This window comes from Gobio gobio (assembly GCF_949357685.1).
Source record: "Gobio gobio genome assembly, chromosome: 7".
Classification (NCBI taxonomy): Eukaryota; Metazoa; Chordata; class Actinopteri; order Cypriniformes; family Gobionidae; genus Gobio; species Gobio gobio.
In genome coordinates, this window is record NC_137103.1 from 9,235,073 (window position 1) to 9,256,803 (window position 21,731).

At 39.1% G+C, this 21,731-nt stretch overlaps 1 protein-coding gene across 1 annotated transcript in view; it reads left to right on the forward strand.

Moving 5' to 3' along the window:
- pde11a (phosphodiesterase 11a) overlaps positions 1 to 21,731 on the forward strand; it is a 96,314-nt gene that overhangs the window by 61,918 nt on the left and 12,665 nt on the right. Inside the window, exons 6-10 of the mRNA XM_079822451.1 lie at positions 3,888 to 4,020; positions 8,131 to 8,206; positions 12,087 to 12,154; positions 14,582 to 14,674; positions 18,206 to 18,256. Of these exons, the coding sequence (XP_079678577.1) occupies positions 3,888 to 4,020; positions 8,131 to 8,206; positions 12,087 to 12,154; positions 14,582 to 14,674; positions 18,206 to 18,256 (421 nt within the window). The remainder of the gene's footprint in view (positions 1 to 3,887; positions 4,021 to 8,130; positions 8,207 to 12,086; positions 12,155 to 14,581; positions 14,675 to 18,205; positions 18,257 to 21,731) is intronic.

Consider the following 21,731-nt stretch of genomic DNA (forward strand, 5'->3'; position numbering starts at 1 on the left):
CTAACACCTAAACATTACAGTCAGTTTGACCTGAAGTATATTCTTTTAAAATATATAAATTTAGCACTCTTTAAAATTTTGTGCTAAAGAGTAAACCTAGTTTTCAATGGTACACATCACTCTTGTGATTATATGAACACATACACTTGTAAAATATTGTTTAGAAACAGAAGATGATTATATCCAGACTGAAAACAATGCACAAAAAAAAAAATTACACTGCTGTGAAATTATATAGCATCAGTATTATATATTACTGTCATCCAGAGGGTATTTTATGTGTGCTATTCAGTGATTTTATCCTCTGTGTTGGCTTCTCTAAAGGTACAGCCGGAGCCATTATGTAAGGATGATTTGTCCTCTGCCATGCTTTGAAACAGCTCGAGGCCAAATGGGAGAGAGAGATGCATCTCCGCTGCTCACCCAGACGCACACGAACGCAACACACAACACACGAGCAGATCTCACTTACACACATTCACACGCTCTCATTCATCCCTTTGATTCTGGCATTTCCTCAGACAGCAGCTCGCAGTGCCGTTAATCATGTGTGATCTTCGGGGTGTGATCGAGAGTATGAGAGAAGATGTTTGATCAGACTCTCTCAGCCTAAAGCACAAGAGCCTCAAATGTACCACGTGAGAGAGATTAAAAGAGAGAGAGAGAGGCTACATCAGGACTGTGTCTCCGCTGCACGTGGGCGTTTATGAGAGTCGGAATGTTAACTTCTCATTGCTGTTGCTGGCTCCGTAGAGCCTTATTAAAATGCAGAGGAAAGTTCGTTAGCTGTAAATTACTGGAGAGGGAATGGCATTGCGAGAAGCAGCCGCCCTGTGGACCCCAGCATCCGTCAGCTCCTTCAGCTCTTCACGCAAGGCTCTCTTCACACTTTGTTCGCTTTTTTTGGTCCGAATTTGCATTTAATTCCACCCCTTGTCCCAGCAGGTCTGTTTTTACATTGTAATTTTGGGCCCGAACCATCCTATGTTTGCGTAATTGAAGTGAGCACCACATTGAGTGCAAGTGACAGCTGTTTACGTGACAACAATGAGGCCCAGATGAGACTGGGCTGAGGTGAAATCTGGCGAATTGTTGTTTTGGTTGTGCTTTGGCTCTGCGGGACTGTGCGGATGAATATGGATCTCCTACTGCTCATAAAACGTTCAATGCTTAAGAGATAACCAGTTTAGATGGAAAGGATCTCAAACTGACTAGCTGAAGACGTTACTGTAGCTTTACACATTGATAGACACGCTACTTCCTTGAAAATAACTTCCAGCACAGCACTACAACAACCATAATCAAACGAGCTTTACAGTGAACTCTGTTAGAGAGATACATATGGCAGTTTATCTGCTCAATAAAATACCTTACTCACCTGTTGAGTAATAGAAACACCATCTCTGCGTGACAACATTTTCAAATCCTTCAGTTCACACCATCTCCTAAAGCCAAGCCGATGTTGATTCTTGTTTTATTACAAGCTCTGCACTCAAAAAAAAAAAAACTTTCACTCTTGTTAGTTGCACTCAAATCCTCCTTGTTCACATTACTTAAAAACTTGTGTAACTACGTGAACTTAAATGTATTGAGTTGATTCTACTAAAAATGAGTATTGTCAGCTTTACTTGATAAGTGTTTGTTCGGTCAACTTAACATTGCTGAGTGAAACAAACAAACTGGACAGTGGATCTGTAGTTCCCAGCATGCTTTGCAAGGGACTGCATTTGGAGAGTGAATTTAGGGATTAAAGTGTTATTTTATTTGTTTTTCAGTAAAGGGAAATATGTGGTTAGTCAATGTTAGTGTTTAATGTTCAGTTATGTTGGACATTTAGAGAAGTTTCTTTGATTTTGTGGTTACCATTATGCAGAAGAGTGGTGCCTGTGTTTATGTGGGCACTCATTTACATACATTTATTGGATGGAATTCCTGCCTTCAATTAAATTTAGTTTGTCCAATGAGTTATTTTTGCATTTTGTTAAAAAAAATATGCTTGTTGTTATTTAATAGTTTTCCACACTTGTAGAGCAAATAGTTATACATTTAACATAACATTATTAAGTGAACTGCACATATAAATATTATGTAACAGTGACAATTTCAAATGGTTTGTATTTACTCACTTTACTTGAATTTCTTTTGTTCATAACTAAATTGTTATTTGTAAAAATCACTCAATATAGTTGCGTGGAACCACTTGACGCTGCTTTTTTAAGTAAATTCAACAAGTCTTTTTTTTGAGTGTGTTTTCTCCAGCTGACTCTCCTGTGTTCTGTGCTTGTTTAAAACGGATGATTTCCTGGAGGAACTATAACCTTTACCACTCCCACACCAGACACGTGTCAAAGTAGTGGAGCAACTTTTCTATATTTAGGATATGGCAAGAAACACATGAGCGTGGGATGTTTGTACACACACTGTAAAAAATACTGTGCCCGTTTTACTCAATAAAATTGAGGCAACTATTCGCATCAGCTTTTTGAGTATTTTAAACTCATTTTATTTGTGTTTGTCCTATTAGACTTTGCATGTTTTCAACTTGGACTCTTAAGGAATGGCAACTCAATTTTATCAATTTAGAAAATTATAGTTTTAAGTACAGTATATTCAACATAATATTTTAAGTAATGTTTACAAATGTCTCCTTGTAAGCCACACATTAAGTTACTTTTTTCCAAGCTACTTTTATTTTTTAACTGGATTTTCTATTAATTAAATTCTTTTCAGAATTTTAAAAAAGTACCATGAAACAGTAAACCAGCACCAGCAATATATAATACTGATCAATACAAAACATTTATTCACTTTAAAATTACAATGCAACAGTGCACAGTACTTAATTTTTTTAATATAAAGCTGACTTCAAGTTAAAAAAAAAACTTGATGTACTACAAGAGGGTAGCAACAGTATTTCATATTCATATAACAGTTTTTTCAATGACCATTGGTCTGTTTAACCCACTGAGAACAGTAATTCTGTAGTATTAAAAATGTGTTTTGAACAATGTTAAAACATCAAATTCAAATTATTACATCAGCTGATAAAAATTAATCACTGAGAAAAGTGAACACCAATTTAAATGGTCAGTTCACCCAATAAATTCTGTTATTAATTCAACAATTAATACAAACATTTAGCTTTGTCATTGCATATCTATCTATATTTAAAAAGTATCTTGAAAACGCACATCTAAAAAGCCTAGTAAACATTACTCAAGATAATACACACACACCATTTAATTGTAAAAAACATGTGTTTACTACAACATCATATTAATTAAGTTACTCAACATTTTAAGTAAAGTACCAAACATAGATTTATTTGTTGAAAATTTAGATTTTTTTTTGTTTTGTTACAGTTACAACCCCACAGAGTATTTTTTTCCAGTGGTTTCCCAGGAAAACCGCCCCATCAAGTCTAAAATATAAACACTTAATAGGTAATCAGGGTAAGACAATAACACGATTTGGAAGAAGGATGTATTGATGTTGTTAATTTTGAACAAAGAAAGTTACATAGTTTAATGAAATAAATGGCCACTTAAGTGTACTTAAAGAGAGTGCATTTCATGACTATATTTCTTAACACACTTAAGAACACTTTCAAAAAGTCCACTTTGTAATAACACCAAATGAAAAGTTTTACTTAAGTAGGGGTGACTGGGAAAAAAAGGTCCCAATTATCCTGAATTCACTTTAAATCACTGTTTTAATAATTTTTTTCTTAAGCTTGATTTAATTAGAGATATCTTTCCATGTCAAAAGCGCAAACGGTTCAGGATGAGTTGCACAAAAGTCTAATACTGAGGGTGTAGGGTGTAGTAAAAGTGATAGTTGTCTTGGGTTATACAGCACGCATCATTTCCTCTTTGTCTTGTCCACAGCTTCAAGGACAGCTTGGACAAATCGTCCTATTCTGATTGGCTGATTAATAACAGCATTGCGGAGCTGGTCGCCTCCACTGGGCTTCCTGTGAATATCAGTGATGCCTACCAAGACCCACGCTTCGACGCTGAAGTAAGATCTCTAAACAGCAATATATAAACGAATAAAGCCCTTTACATAATATAAGCATGGCTGATGTTTGGCCTCCCATTAAAGGAGTATTCTGGGTTTAAAAAGAACAACCTCTATTACCATTATAACTTTTACATGTCCCTCTGTTTTTGCAGTGGAAGTTAATGGGGCAAGTGTACCAGAGGATTTAAAAGCAGGCATACAGTTTGTTTTTTAAAGCACTTGCATGAATTATTCAGTAAAAATGGTATTAAGTGATCTGTTAATTCTGGGTGAATGAGCTTGTGTTTATGTGCTAATGATGCAGTATTTAGGGTAAACGTACCTAATAAGCTCATCAAAATCTACATTGAGACATTTTTAGTGCACAGGGTATTGGTTTAAGTTATGTTAAAATAAAATATTAATCTCTCACACAATCATATTTTATTTTATTTTAAATAACAAAAGCATTTCAATTAAGATATACATCATTAAATGCAAAAAGTCTGGCTGTGCTTAATGGGGAAATGTTTGTACCCTTCACACCCCTGTTGCCATTAAAGCTACACTGTGTGATATTTTCCCCCATCTAGCGGTTAAAGGTATATGACCATCCAGTGAATATTAGTTTCTGTTCCTCTCAATTACGATTTCGTTTTAACTCCTACGGTGGCCGATTTAGTCCAAGATTAACATTGCTTCCAGTTTGACCTCGTCCACATTCGACACGGTGCCATCGAGTGTTAAAACGCAAAAGGCAAAGCTTGAATTTACGGGTATGTCCCTCTTTGGCTAATGTACTTTCAAAATGGAGGGGCAACATGGCGACCCGCATTCGAACCCCTCACCCGTATGTATTTTCAATGGCATATTATAAACTTACGAGAATACTTTATTACTTGAAAGAAGTAAATATACATTAATGAGCACATATATTTTTGAAAGAACTAAGTGTTTTTAGCTAAGAATAAACTAAAAAAGTTACACAGTGTAGCTTTAAGCTCACATGTTTTTTTGGGGAAAATTATTGTCTATTTTAAACAACATTTTTAGAGAATAATTTGATAAAGATTAACTTGAAGTGACAACCATCAGTTAATATTTAAAGTCTGTTTATGAAGTATTTACATAGACGTTCAGTGTGGATGAGCTTAAAGGAAGCACACTGAGCTTAATTGGAACAGCAAACCTTTTTTAATGAATACATATTATTAAATTAAATTTAAAAGGACAATTAAAAGGACAGGTATTATTGAAAATATCTATGAAATTATACTTTTTCTTATTAATATCACACTGAAGCTGTGATTGTCATAGTAGTGACCATTTAAGCTCACCTTTCTTTAAAAAATACAGCAGTGTAAAACCACAGAACATCTATAAACTGCACATTTATAATATAATAGATTTAAAAGTACAAGCCAGTAATGCCTGTGAAGTAATATATTAGTGTAGCAGACAATCTTATACAGCTAGTAAGCTAACAATGTTCTGTAGCATCTGCGCTATGTTGCTAAAACTATCTTTTGGATCTAACTGTAATTATTTCCCACATCCAGGTTTCTGGTTATAATATGCAAAAGTCTAAATATTAATCTCTTAATTTTGCAGTAAGAAGTTATTCTTATCAAAAATAAAGGCTTAAACATCTAAAAAATGTACATTTAAGGGGCTCCACTTTTGGTGAAAGTTTTCAGACAGCTTTCAAAATGGCCGCCAGACAGTGTGAACACATGGATACACATATCTCAGAGTGCAATGGACTGATTAGCTTGAAATTACAGGTGTATAGTAACAAACACATCAATTGGTTAAGACATCAAGTAGGATGATAAATAATTTTGTTCTTTTTATAATCTGAGCTCAAAGATAGTAGTGTGCTTAAAGGGTTAGTTCACCCAAAAATGAAAATTCTGTCATTAATTACTTACCCCCATGTCGTTGGACACCCGTCAGACCTCCGTTCATCTTCAGAACAGAAATGAAGATATTTTAGTGTAAATCTGATGGCTCTGAAAGGCCTCCATTGGCTCAATGCACGGTTCACTCTCAAGACCCTTAAAGACGTCGTTACAAAGTCCATCTCACTACAGTGGTTCTGCAATAAATTTATGGAGTGACGAGAATAGTTTTTGTGCGCAAAAAAAACAAAATAACGACTTATATAGTGATGACGATTTCAAAACATGTCGATTCATGATTCGGATCGCGTGTCAAACCGCCAAACTGCTGAAATTTGGCGATTCAAACTTCTGATTCGACTCGCTGATTCATAACGCTTCAAAACTTCATGAGGCCGTGTTTTGAAATCGTCATCACTATATAAGTCGTTATTTAGGGGGTTTTTTTGTGCTCAAAAACTATTCTCGTCACTCCATAAAGTTATTGTAGAACCACTGTTGTGAGATGGACTTTGTAACGACGTCTTTAGTGCCTTTTAAGGGTCTTGAGAGTGTTAAGTGCCATTGTGTCAATGGAGGCCTTTCAGAGCCATCAGATTTACACTAAAATATCTTCATTTGTGTTCTGAAGATGAACGGAGGTCTGACGGGTGTCACACGACGTGAGGGGAAGTAATTAATGACAGAATTTTCATTTTTGGGTGAACTAACCCTTTAATGGGTACTTGAGCTTAATAGGTATGTTTACCCTAACTATTGAGGACTATGAGTGTGTCAGGATCCTGTGCTTTATGTCATGTTTCTTATTTTGGAAATTGGCCATTCATGAGTTAATGTTCTTTGTAGTTATTTTTATGGTCTTTGTAGTTCTTTTGTTTATGTTAATTAGTTGCAGGTGTCTCTTGTTATCCTATTGTTTTCTAAGTTATTTAACTATGTGTTTTGTCTTGCCCTTGGTGGATTATTGTTCGTGTGTATGTGCCTTTCATGGTTCATGGTGGTCAATATCAAGAGGTCACGGTCAAGTCATGGATATGTATCATGTTTTTAACCATTAAACATCTTATCTGCATATAGATCCAGATTCTTGCTTGACTTTTAAGGCCACGTTACAGAGTACCTCTTAAAATCAATTCAAAACACTTTCACAATTCAGTCATTTCATTTTTAAGTGACACTTATGGTCCTCCATACTTTACAAATTGATCAGATTTTAGACATATCCTACAGAGCCACGCACATGACATGATTGGAGAAATAGAAAAAGTGCCAAGATTTAACGAAATAAAAATAAACAGATTATTCACTCTGAGACAATGTGCACTCAAAATTTGTTTTACAATTATGCTGTTAGTGAAATGTACACAGACCAAAAAATCAGAAACTCATGCATTTGGCGAGTGCTTTTATATGAAGAAATGTACGCTCACGCTGTCTTGAAGGCAGACATTTTTATCAGTTAATGCGTGTGTATTTTGCTGTAACTCGAACCCATGATCTTGGCATTGCTAACGTGAATAATAATAATAATGATAATAATAATAATATTACAATAGGGTTTCAGCCCTATGGGCTTGAACCCCTAATAATAATCATAATAATAAAAAAGAAAAAAATGTAAAAAGAAAAAATATTTAAAATACTTTTTATAATATTTACATTTTGTGATGACCATATATTAAATAGAAAGACAATTTTTTGTTAAATATATTAAAATCACATGTTCTCACTTGTTTACTTTACTGTTTGTAATGTTAAAAGTCGGGATATTTTTAGTTGTTGTTGTTATTTTTCATAGTGTGATTTTTGGTGAAGAATCCAATTAAGATCAATTAGACCCGGAACCTAAAGAGCATAGCAGAATTTTAATATAATACAATGGCTTGTCTCATTTTAAATATTATATATTGTTGCAGTGTTGTAGGTGTTTAGCCTATCATTAAGGGACCAGTCGAAATTGTATTCTGTGGTAATGGACGGCAGATCTGCCACAGCTGTATTTAACCCAGAATATTCCTTTTAAAGAGCCTGATTAAAGTTGAGAGATACCTCTGCTCTGCATGAGACCTTGGACCTCTGTCGGCTCTTGTGTGTCTTCTAAATGCCAGCAGCACAATGTTATATAACACTGTGTCTTCAGACAACCTCATATTTTTGCTCGCTTCTCCTCACAAGCTTATAGTCAGATCATTTGTTTTTTGATGTGATGACAAGTGTTTGTTTTCAGGCAGATCAGTTCTCTGGCTTCCATATTAGATCTGTCCTGTGTGTCCCTATCTGGAACAGTAACCACCAAATCATAGGTAAGTTATCCAATGGACTGCTGGTGTTTCACTACATATAGTATGTATGTGCTGATGTTCACTACATTGTGTGTGAGTAAATGGAGGACAAACGTGTATGTATGATAATGCCTGTTTAAATGTATATCTGTGTGTCAGATCAGCGTGTGTGTGTGCTGCTGCAGAAGCAGTGTGTGTGTGCGTGGGTTGATGTGAGTGTGGGAAGTCTCTGCCAGGGACCGAAAGTCATTATGAACACAAACAGCCAGTAGAAGCAAGAGTCAAGGATGTCTTCATTCAAAAGATTCTTCTCTCGCTTTCTTCATCTCAGCCTTAGTTTCAGAGCCAGTTTTCCTTTCTCGCAAATCGTGTCTGAAGCCAGTGTGAGAAATTTCGGCACTATGAGGAGAGAAATCATCTAAATCTCTGGTCTGTGAAACTTCAGTCCACAAAAATAAATATGTGATATCTATATGCTGTATATACTGTAGTCTTTATGAAATCCTTGGGCAAAATGGCACTAAGCACTATTTTTGTAGTATGCAAGACAAAAGGGAGAGCATAATTAGGGGAAGGCAATACTGGTCCTTCACTTGGGTAAAAGCCCGTTGACTGCTCTGTCCACTGGACCGGGTCTGGAGCTCCTTTTTAGTAAGATCAGTCAGGGGGCTGATGGCTTCCTAATAGTTAGGAATAAACCGCCTGTAATAGCCAGCCAGCTCCACAAACGGTCTTACCCCCTTTTTGGTTTTTGGGCAGGTCACAATTTTTGCGGTTTCGTAAATCTTTGTAAATTTTGGGCCACACCTGCCCATGACCCAAGTGGAACCCCAGAGACCGTACTTCCACCCGTCCAAATGCACACTTCTTTGGGTTTACCGTGAGCCCCACTGCACACAGCCACCTCAGGACCGCTCTTAGGTGTTGCACATTATATCATCGAGGTGGCATACGCTTGGTGCGGTCAGAAGACCCGGTCCATGCGGCGCTGAAACGTTGTGGGAGCCCAGAGCAACCCGAACGGAAGCGTAACCAAAAGCAGTTTTCTCACTGGACATTGGTGTTAAGGGGATTTGCCAATACCCTTTGTCAAATCCAGTGTCAAGTAAGCGAACATCTCTGCGAATGCCTGGCCAATCGCCGGCCCGGTCGGCTCTCGATTCGCAGGGGCCAACCTTGCAAATACCCCTCAGATAATCTGAAAATAATGGCCAATTCGTCCCCAAAATTATAGGGTGGCTGAGGTGGGGATTAACCGCCACCTCTGTTCTATGCTTTTGTATCCGACGATGGCAACAGGATATTTCCGAACATCCCCGTGCACACACTGCACACTTACCACGCGGCTCATATCCCATGGCCCTGGTTGCATGAGACATTGATGGATAGAGGTTTGTTTACAACCCGAATGCACCAAAGCCTGATAGGCATTTCCCCTGATACTTACTGGTATCTGATACCTTCCAGCTCGATCAGGGGCGTTTTGTGGGCACACGGGGACCCTGATCAGCATATCCACCTCCATGGAGGTACACTGATCCTGAAAATGTCCGGGCTCCCTGCAGTGTGGACCGGGCTTCCCCTCCGCAGCAGCTGCACCGGGAACGTTCCTCTCGCAGATGAGACGAGAGAGAGGTGGGAAAGGATACATTAGATACATTGGGGACTTCTCGCGGGGGTAGGTCGGTGGTGACGTGTGCCCTGCCATTATGTAATCGGCCCTGATGAATCCTGCCTGGGAACTGGACGCCGCTCCTCACAGAACCTAGGAGCAGGGATAGGAGGAGAGGAAGAGAGAGGGGAAACAGGAGAGCGAGAGTGAGAGAGATGCTCACTGCCCCCCGATACGGTGCCAAATGGGCCTCCCCCAGCAGTGACGTTGGGCAGTGGCACTGGACTCATTCTGCCATCCGTTTTGGGAATTGAAGGGTAAATTGCTCGGATAGCACCGACTCCACTGCTGGCAAGCTTCGCGGAGCTGCTGAGCAAAGGCACAAACGGGTGGCCGCATTCTTGGAGGGACAGTGTTCTAGAGAGCTGCCATTGTTGCTCGGGATTACAGCCCACCTGTTGCAAGATCGCTTTCTTGAGGTCAGAATAATCCAGGAGGTTTTGCACTGGTAGTTTTCGAGTCGCAAACTGATCAGTCGCACCGCCCACTGATCCTTTGGCCAACTACACGCCTCCACGGTGTGGTTGAAGAGATCCACAAACGCCTCTTTATCGTATGGGATCCGGGCGTGCCCACGGGAGAGGACTCAGCAACCCCGAAAGCTGTCGATCCTCCTGTTGCACCAGGAGGACATGGAACTTCTTGTTCCGGTCCTCCCGCAACTCCAGGAGGGCTAGATGTTGGGCATGGGGGTGGTTCAGCGGCGCGGACTTCATGGCATCGTGTGTCCTTCGGTTCCGGGTTTCGGCACCACTGTGGCAAAGCTTAAACTTGTTGTGGTGGGAATGAAGGAGACAGGGGTCCGAGAATGGCTGTGCAGCGCACATAATTTATTCATACACTTCAGTTAAGCAAACAAAAATACAGAGCACAAGGGCTTTTCAGCTGCAACTCAGATTTCAGTACACAAAACACTTCTTTAACGCGGCTTCCACGCGCACAGCTCACTTTCCAGGCAGCCGCTTGTCTGCACTCACGCCGCTCCTTTTCACACATCTACCGATTCACTGCAAAGTGCAAACACCTGTTAGTTCTCATTATCCAGAGGCGTTTCCCTTACCATTCAATTCCCCCACACTTGCTCTCTCCACCTGCAGCGGCTGCCAAACTACACCCCCTCTTCCGCAGCAGTGTATACTGCAAATTGTCTGTATGGAGGAAATATGACCTACTACAAACATGTGCTCTACACAAAGTACACATGAAATAATGTATCCCACAATTTGTGTGTGTGTGTGTGTGTGTGTGTGTGTGTGTGTGTGTGTGTGTGTGTGTGTGTGTGTGTGTGTGTGTGTGTGTGTGTGTGTGTGTGTGTGTGTGTGTGTGTGTGTGTGTGTGTGTGTGTGTGTGTGTGTGTGTGTGTGTGTGTGTGTGTGTGTGTGTGTGTGTGTGTGTGTGTGTGTGTGTGTGTAAAATATATATAATATTTCATATAATACAATTCCATACCCACTGAACAAGATTCTACTACACAAACATAATTTGGCTCAGACTGATGTACTTGTACAATTGTTTTACATTGCTAATAACATTTTCGCATTTATTAATTTTTTCATGCAAAATGTGCATTTTTATGATTACTAGGCACCTCTTACTATATCACATTCATGTAATATACAGTTTGGAGCATTTATCTTTGCCTAATGCTTATAGTTTCACTGTTTTTAAAATATTACTCAGTATATACTATGCACAGCTTAGAGATTTATTAAATGCACAGTATAACTTCTTATAACTTCTGATGATGACTAGACACTACTTGTGGTTTTGGATTACTTAAAATGTTTTTATTGTCAGGCACATATCAGCGGGCTTTCAGGCAAACGGGCTTCTCCATGTGATATAAATGTAATTATGAGCAGTGTCATGGTAGAGCCTGTCCAATGCAAGCTCTACATTTATGTTTGACTGTAATGAGATGGTGAGGATGGGGGCGGAGTTAGGTGTGTGTGTGTGTGTGTGTGGGGGGGGGGGGGGTTACACTTAAAGGAACAATCATTCTAATTACATACTAAAACCCAGCACACTGTTTAATTAGCCATGTAGAGAGAGAGAGAGAAAGAGAGAGAGAGATAGATTGGGAGTGCAGGGAGGAAGAGATTCTTGATTCCTGCACAGATTGAAACCTTCATCTGTAATCCATTACTGTGCTTTAAAGAACCTCATATGGGTAAAAAAAAAAAAAAAAACTGCATGCAATCTGACTGTCTTCATGTGTGTATGTTGCAGGTGTGGCTCAGGTCTTGAACAGGTTGGATGGGAAACCGTTTGATGATGCAGATCAGAGGCTGTTTGAGGTATGGCATGAATCATCTGTGAGATCTCTTTATGAATGCTTATGTACGCTGTGCTACTAACATAGTTCATTTGGAGCATACACATAAGCCAGTGAAGTGAAAGAGGTTCTGTATTCGCTGTATGCTGGTCCTGCAGCACGATAACCCCTCCACCTCCCCCAGTTCCACCTGTCTATATCATTTGCATTTAAAGAAACATGAACAAAAACAGCATGTTTTTCCTTCCACTCAAAAAAGGGTATTTACAACATGGTGTAATAAATGATCTGCGGGGTATTTTGAGCTGAAGCTTCACAGACACAAATTTGGGGACACCTGAGACTTATATTGCATCTTGTAAAAAGGGGCATAATAGGTCCCCTTTAACTTTGTCATACCCATTAACATGCTAAAGCTATTCTGAGAGTTGTCATGATGATCGAAATACATATATATTTCACTTCACTCAAGGGTCTCAGAGTGATTTAAGAGAACCGTGGCTTATGTGTACGCTATAAATGAACTCATACCCTATAATATTATAAATCAGAAAAAAACAGATCCAGTTCTCTATACACCAACCGGGCCAAGTTTTGATTGTCTGCTAAGGACAACGATAGTTTTCCTTAACATTTCAAATTCAAGGGGATTCCCATGACAGCGCTTAAACAACTTCCTTGTTCTGTCTAGAGACTCACTCATAAAGACTAATAGACATCTAATGGCGTAATAATGTAACTTTCACTGAAATCCATTTCACGATCACTAACGGACCTTTTCTCAATACCAAATAGGGCATATCATTTTTTATAAAATAATAATAATTGAACAACAATATTTAAATTAACAACAATAGCCATTATAAAAGACACTAGAAAATAAACACAAGCAAACAATTCAGTCAAACGTACAAAAGCAGTGATCTAGTACAGGAATCAAGTTAAATATAGCCTAAATATAAAGTTATGAAACTTAACTTTGCCTTTAGCCAAATAGCAATAGATTAATAAGACCAAAGATTGCCCGTTTGATAAATTATGTCAAGGTTGAGGTAAGGGATGAGCGAGGACTCAGAGATGCAGAGAAATGTGCTTTATTAAAAATAAAACAAAACAAACAAAAATACCCCGAGGGTAGGACTCGAATCAACTCGAGGAGCAGGGAAGCAAGTATGACAACGATCCAGCACAGGACTACAAACACAAGGAGAATAAATAGGGAGCAAACAAGGCAGGTAATGCGGGAGGACAGGTGGGGCAAATCAACCAATAATCAGATAACAAGATGGGCGGGGTCAAGACAATAGACACGAGAGCACAGGGCACAAGGAAACACATAACAAACACAAATCACAAGCCATGTGCCCAAACAAAACATGACATGAACATGCAGCCAATGAGCACTCATAAACCGCATGTTCACACAAAACATGACAGCATGTAAGCGCACAGCCAGTGAAAAACACCAGCCAAGTGCTACACAACACAAGACAAAACATAACATGAAAGCACGTGGCCGATGTAAACACGAACCATGTGTTACACAGAACACAACACACATGGACAGAAGAGCGCACGCTCACACGACAAGACAGAGTGCACAAGAACGAGCGAATGCTCACCCCGTGCGCTCACAACAGAAGACAAACATGAATGTCCGAATCCCAACACAAAAAAAAACAAACTAGACCGAAGTGCTGGGATCCGAACGCCACGCTCCACACACAAAACTCACAAGGACAGAAGAGCACGCAGCTCGAGCATGCTCAAAGGTGCGCGCTCACACAAGACAAACACCAAAGACCGAGGTGACAGAACCCTGACAAATTATCTCCTGTTTAACCACTATATAAGAGCCAGCGGCAAATTCTCTAGGACTGTCCGAGATGAAGCGGATCTCTGCGGGTACATGAGCGCTGAACGGCCGCTGACGGCCTGGAGCTCGCATCTGCAAAAGCGTCTAAACAAATCGTAAAATATGTGCTATGTTTGTACATATCTGAGGTCTAAATAACTGTACATTCTTGCTTAAAAACTCTTAAAGTTAAATTTCGTGACACAATAACAGTAGTATTTGTAAAGAATATGGTGGATTTGCTCAGCCGCCACAAGCGTGTGAAACAATCTGTGAAACGGTTCCAGTGCTGATACTGGGTTAATATCGCACGGAAAAGGCTCTCAGCCAATCAGATTCGGGAACCAGAAAGAAGAACATTATCCATACAATACACAGGTGTACTATGTGTAATATTACTTCTTAAATGTATCCGCGACATCAGTAAAGCGTTTGTATTACATATTATTTTGATATTATAACTTAAACTGTTACTATAATAACTCTGATTCACACAAACACTCATGAGACGAAGTTTTAAAACCCACTTTCAGAGGCTTAAATTGGTTGTTGAGGACTTATGTGTGACTACACAATCTCTTTTTCTCTCCTTAGGCATTTGTGATATTCTGTGGACTGGGAATCAATAATACCATTATGTATGACCAAGTGAAGAAGTCCTGGGCCAAACAGTCTGTCGCTTTGGATGTACGTCTCTCCAAAACACACACGGACACACACTTAACTGTGATTGGTAGGGTTTTTCTGAAGTGGTGGCTGATGAGTTGGAGCGTTTTTTTACTGGTGGATTGTTAGATTAGAAACATAAGATTGGTGGGATGATTCAACACGAGCAAAGACGTGAGCGTGTGATTGGTGGAATATTGACCTAGTTCCTGTTAGAGGCGGAGCTTAATGCAGGAGCCCGAGGAGCTGTGTTCACTCATGACTCAGAGTAGTTTTGACACTCACACTGCAGTCTTCTCTATTAAAGGGATCATATAATGGAAAACTGGATTTTCCTTGCTGTTTTGAAATAAGAGTCTAACCGACTGTGTAGATGTACTGTAATGTTCGCTACGCAAATCTTCCAGTTCATTCAGAACCTTAATTAAAACTTACCTGTCTTTATTATTGTGATGTCACACTCACAAACAGCCAAAATGATCAAACCAAATTATCATTATCGTGTTGCGGCATGAAACATTCACTGACATTCAATCCTATAAAAGAACAGAATATAACCCTTTAATCAAAGAATGAAACAGTGGGACACAGGAATAACCCACACCTTCAAAGCTTCAATCCACGACTTCAAACACAGATGATGTGTGTCTACAGTCATAACACTCATCTGGTCTACAGACTACAGGGTTTTTAGGGGATCAAGCACGTAGCGCTGAAACCCTATTGTAATTGTTACATTTTCCAAGGATCAGCATTCTCCCCTAAAAGTGATCGGGCAAACCAAACCGTAAGTCATAGAGACTTGAAACTTTGAGGGCTGGTTGTACTCACACCGCCTACACCGTCACCAAGCCTCACCCAGAACGGCCTGACGGGGGCGCTACAGTGGTCAAAAGTCACTCATAACTCCTAAACCATTTGGCATAGACTCAATTGTCTTATATTGTTCGAATCCTTCACTCAAGACGTACAAAATGCATGGATTCGATTGTCACTCTTGGTGAAATTTTCAGGTATTTTAGATTTTTTGAAAAACCTACTTTTGCAAACCAGTCTTAGATCGGAGCCAAACCAGTGCAGCAATATTCTCTGGAGTCTGATTGTCAATAATTATCAGTTGAAATTTGAAGTTGATATGAATATGAAGTTGAAATTTCGATTCACGGTCTCCAAGGGCTGCCAAAACGTTTGAAGTAGGAGGAGCCACTTTTGGCACACCAAACTTGGCACACCTATGTAAGTGCTAATTCTGTGGTCGTGTGAAAAAGCATGTGGCGACTGGCGCACTTGGTGGTGCTATAACATGGAAAAACATAAAAATGGCTATAACTACGCAACCCTAAGTCTGATTGACTTGAAAATGGGCTTGCGGTGTCTTCGTCCAAGGTTTCAAGACTGCCTTTAAGGACATTTACAGTATGTATCTCAAAAAAACCTGACCAGCGGCGGCCTATGAAGTTTGAGCAGCTATCAGATAAGGTTACAGTGGCCAATCGGAACAAAATTAGCTGGGACTCATGGCCCTAGAGGTCTGTGAGAATTTTAAAAAGAAATCGGCCACTAGGTGGCACTAACAGGTTTTAAGCCTTTGTAATCATGTGGTGTTTCACATATCCACAATATTCATATCATTTGATAGATCTCTTTATACCGAACAACATTGCCACAAGAACCACTGCTGTCAATCAAATCGTTCATTAAATATTCCCGATTATGTAAAAGGTTTTTCGCTCAGCCTCAATAAAACCAATGCAGTACAATTCTCTGAACTCTCTAGATCAATAATTATAAAAAAAAAAAGTTAAACTTTACCCTTTGGGTAGCTATAACAGGCTCATTTAGAAAGTGGGTGTGGCCAAGTGCATGCAAAAGCCTATAACTCTTAAATGAAAACTTGGAATTTCACGAAAATAGATGAGCACATGCGAAATATGATCCTAAAGAAGCATGCAAATTTTTATGGAGATCAGACCATAGGTGGTGCTAAAACTGTTTAAAAGCTTTAAAAAAAATCACATTTCCTATGGTAAATTGCCTATATTGACTGTAAATTGTCTTTTCCTTCTATGACTTAAGTGGTTACATGCTTGCTAAATAAAATATAATACAGGCCTTAAAACACTTGAACCCCGATAATTACATTTATTATTATTCTCAGAAAAGTTGTGATAGTTACTGTGTGTGTGTGTGTGTGTGTGTGTGTGTGTGTGTGTGTGTGTGTGTGTGTGTGTGTGTGTGTGTGTGTGTGTGTGTGTGTGTGTGTGTGTGTGTGTGTGTGTGTGTGTGTGTGTGTGTGTGTGTGTGGACTGGTAATCATCACGTTATGGGGACAAAATGTCCCCACAAAGATAGCAATATCCGAAATCCTCATCCTTGTGGGGACATTTTTAGGTCCCCATGAGGAAAACATCTTATAAATCAGACTAAGTGATGTTTTTTGAAAATGTAAAATTGCAGAATGTCTCCTGTGAGGGTTAGGTTTAGGGGCAGGGGCAGTGTAGGGGGATAGAATATACGGTATGTACGGTATAAAAACCATTACGCCTATGGAAAGTCCCCATAAAAGATGAAAACACTACATGTGTGTGTGTGTGTGTGTGTGTGTGTGTGTGTGTGTGTACCTGGTAAAGCCTACATTATGAGGACAAAATGTCCTCAAAGTAATCCTTGTCTGTTTGGGGAAATTTTTTGGTCCCCATAAGGAAAACAGCTCATTAATCATACAGATTGAGTCTTTTGAAAATGTAAAAATGCCTGTAGTTGTATGTGATGGGTAGGGTTAGGGGTAGGGTTAGTGTAAGGGGAAAGAATATACAGTTTGTACACTATAAAAAACATGTCTATGGAAAGTCCTCATAAAACATGCAAATAAAAAACACAAGCATTGCTGAACAGTTTAGAAGGTGAGAAAATTATGATTTCATTTCACACATCATGCATTAACACACACACACACACACACACACACACACACACACACACACACACACACACACACACACACACACACACACACACACACACACACACACACACACACACACACACACACACACACACACACACACACACACACTTTAAAGGCAAACGGAAAGACATAGTGACATCTTTCCTCACGACACCACAGAGCAATGTGAAAATGAAGCAGCGGAAGTGAGGACGCTGTGTTTATTAGCTGTGTAACTACATTACAGCCTGAGCAGGGAGTGGGTGTGAGCATTAATTCACTTCTGGAAGCTCTTCTCATTCCCCTGGGGAATGCAGGAGTGGCTTCTGTGATAAATCGGACTGTATTTATAAGGATTGGCAGTATATTAATTTGTAATAGATCATCAACAGACTATAATGAATCTCGCATGACCTGTGACCTGTAAAATCAGTCAGTATGTTATGAATGGATCCTAATCTCAGCAGCCAATGCAGAGGTGAATTGTTGTAGTGTCAGGGTTAATGCAATATGATCTCTGTGACGTTTTTATCTTGTCATGTCTATTATTAACATAAAATATAGAAATGCATAAAATAAATTGTTTTTGTGTGTGTTGTCCATAGGTGCTGTCATATCATGCCACATGCTCTAAGACTGAGGTGGATAAGTTTAAGGTAAACATCAATGCATCAAACAGATTGGATTTTATAGCCGTGTGACATTTCAGTGCTGTTTAAAACAACAGAAGCTTATCGATAACAAAAAACCTGATTCGTGATATATTAGCCTCAGTATATCAGTATATCTGACTGTGTTGTTCACGCAGAATGTATAATTCAAAACAAAAGCTGTTCAATACCTCATCAGCCTTTGTGCATTATTGATATAGTCTCTGTGGAGTTTATGAAATGCCTCATTTATCATGTGCTAATTTTCTGGTGAAATGCTCATTTTTGTCATGTGTTAACTGGATTTTGCCTGGAGCTCTTATAGCACTTCATTAACAAGTACCAGCTTTTTTTAGAAGAGTGAATAAAGAATCCACTGCTTAAAGCCAAATCCAGGAATATTATACACTGTAGTATTTAACGAAATGAACGCAGCATACGTTTATTTTTGCTTGGCATCCTTTGGTGTTACATTAATGATCAAGCTGTGCTTCATTCAAATGCCTTTAAACCTTTCAAGTGTGATAAGATGCAAAGGAGAACTCAAATCGCTTCCAGTTGCACATGTTTACATACACTCAAAAAATGCTGGGTTATTTTATTGAGTTTTTAAAAAATATATATTTTTACCCTGAGGGGAAATTCCTGAATTGAATGAAAATTAGCCCATGGTTTCCTCTCCCTCAAGTCATCCTAGGTGTATATGACATTCTTCTTTCAGACGAACACAATCAGAGTTATGTTAAAAATGTACTGCTCATCCAAGCTTTATAATGAATGAGTTCAACTGTGTTGAAGTCCATAAAAGTGCATCTATCCATCATATAACTGCTCCACACAGCTCAAGGGGGGTTAATAAAGGCCTTCAGAAGCGAAATGGTGCGTTTGTGTAAGAAAAATATCCATATTTAAGACTTTATAACAGGGGTCGGGAACCTTTTTTGACCAAAGGGACATTTTTTTTGGTTAAAGCATTTTTCCAAAAGAGCCACAGTAAAAAAAAGAATATAATATTATTATTAAAAAAACGCACCTTTTTCAATAAAATTTCAACAGTAGTAATTATTAGGTCCATAGAAAATAAATAAATAAACAATAAATAAGTTGCAATATGGAATTCATTGTGCAAGGGTTTCACTGGATGAGTTACGAACTAATGAGCATAAATCGGTAACACTTTAGATGAATGGTCTGTCATTAATAGGTAACTATGCAGGACTAATGAGTAGTACTACATTAACACTTCAGCTACTACTACTAACTAATATAGAAACAAGCTGAACTAATCAGTAAGTAATATCAAATATTTAGGACTGAGATAGTTCCTTATTAGGTAATCAATAATTACCCAAAGAGATTGGCATCACTAAGAACTAATAAGTAACTATGATAAATAAAATTATAAACAATTACTAAACAATTACTAATCACAACATTAACGTGTCTGAGATGTGAGCAAGTGTCTATTTTTTACTCTCAATGTGGTCATAAAATGCATCACAGATTACTCAAAAACATATTTTTCACTTTAAAATAATAGTCCAGGCCACTTCCTGCATAGTGACTAGGTAACAATTGAGTAATTAGTGATGCATTTTATGACCACATTGAAAGTAAAGAAGGACAAACTACTAGCAATCTGGACCATTATAAAGAGTAAAAAAAACTTAAGCGTTCAGAGACTGGCGTTCCAGAGTATGACGTAGGACAGGGGTTTTCAAACTTTATGATGCTAAGGACCCCCAATAATGATGAACCTTTATCGGGGACCCCCTTCCTAAAATCCATCTATTCAGAGCGAGAGAGAGCCAGGGTACAACCCCAGTGAGCATGATAAAGGGGGCTATAGTGAGAAAAACTCACTAGAAAGATATAAAGCAAACATACATATGTATACGGCAAGAAACGAGAGAAACATTTAGAATGTTCGATAGACTTTACCCATTTTTGCTTCAACGTTTTATTCTCTGACATATTCTGGAGACCCCTTGGAACCTTCTGGAGGACCCCTGGGGTAGGACTCTCCGGTGAGAATAGGCTGGTTCTCGCGAGAACCAAGTTTTGTTTTAATAATAATAATAATTAATTACATTTATATAGCGCTTTTCTAGGCACTCACTCAAAGCGCTTTTACATAGAAGGGGGGAATCTCCTCAACCACCACCAATGTGCAGCATCCACCTGGATGATGCGACGGCAGCCATATTGCGCCAGTACGCCCACCACACATCAGCTGATTGGTGGAGAGGAGACTGAGGGATGATACCAATCGTATATATATATATGGGGATGATTAGGAGGCCATGATGGACAGGGGCCAATGGGCACATTTTTTTGGCCAGGATGCCGGGGTTACACCCCTACTCTTTATCGAAGGACATCCTGGGATTTTTAATGACCACAGAGAGTCAGGACCTCTCAGGTTTAACGTCTCATCCGAAGGACGGTGCTTGTTACAGTATAGTGTCCCCATCCCTATACTGGGGTGTTAGGACCCACACAGACCACAGGGTGAGCGCCCCCTGCTGGCCTCACTAACACCTCTACCAGCAGCTACCTAGTTTTCCCAGTTTGGTCTCCCATCCAGGTACTGACCAGGCTCAGCCCTGCTTAGCTTCAGTGGGAAACCAGTCTTGGGCTACAGGGTGATATGGCTGCTGGTTTTGTTCTATCCTCTGCGCTTCCACATTCGTAACGGGAACACTCTAAAAAAAAAAAGGTTCTATATGGCACCAAAAATGGTTCTTGGCTTGTAATCATAGGGGAACTTTTTTTTAGAAGAACCTTCTATATAGCACCAATTTTGGTGCTTCAGTGGCTCTTCAGCGGTTCTTCAGCGGTTCTTTGACTAAGGTGCTATATAGCACCGCTACCATATACAGAGCATGTTAAGATATGGTGCTATATAGCACCAAAAGTGGTTCCTTTATGATTACGACGAAGAACCATTTTTGGTGCCATATAGAACCTTTTTTTTTTTGTGAACTTGCGCTGCGTCCGGCATCGTCCGTCATCGGCTGGAACGAAGAGCAGGACATTTTTAATATAACTCTGATTGTGTTCATCTGAAAGAAGAATGTCATATACACCTAGGATGACTTGAGGGTGAGTAAATCATAGGCTAGTTTTCATTTTTGGGTGAACTATCCCTTTAAATTAAGGTTTGTATTACATTGTATTCATATCAAGTTATTACTGAACAAAGAGGAAATGTCTGTAGTCTCACATTTTACCCTTTTTGTTTACATGTATGTCACAGCTAACGTCTGCCGGGAACGCTAGCCGAACGACACGCCAGCTAAATGTTTATATGTATTTTTATGACTGTAAAAGACTGACTTGCCATTGAATAAAAAATATTGTATGGGAACTGTCCTATATATAAAACAGAGATTTCAGAGTGCATTTTTATTAATTAAAATGAAAAACCTTTAATATCAAATTGACTGACTCAAGCACTCAAAAACAAAAAAAACCCAGC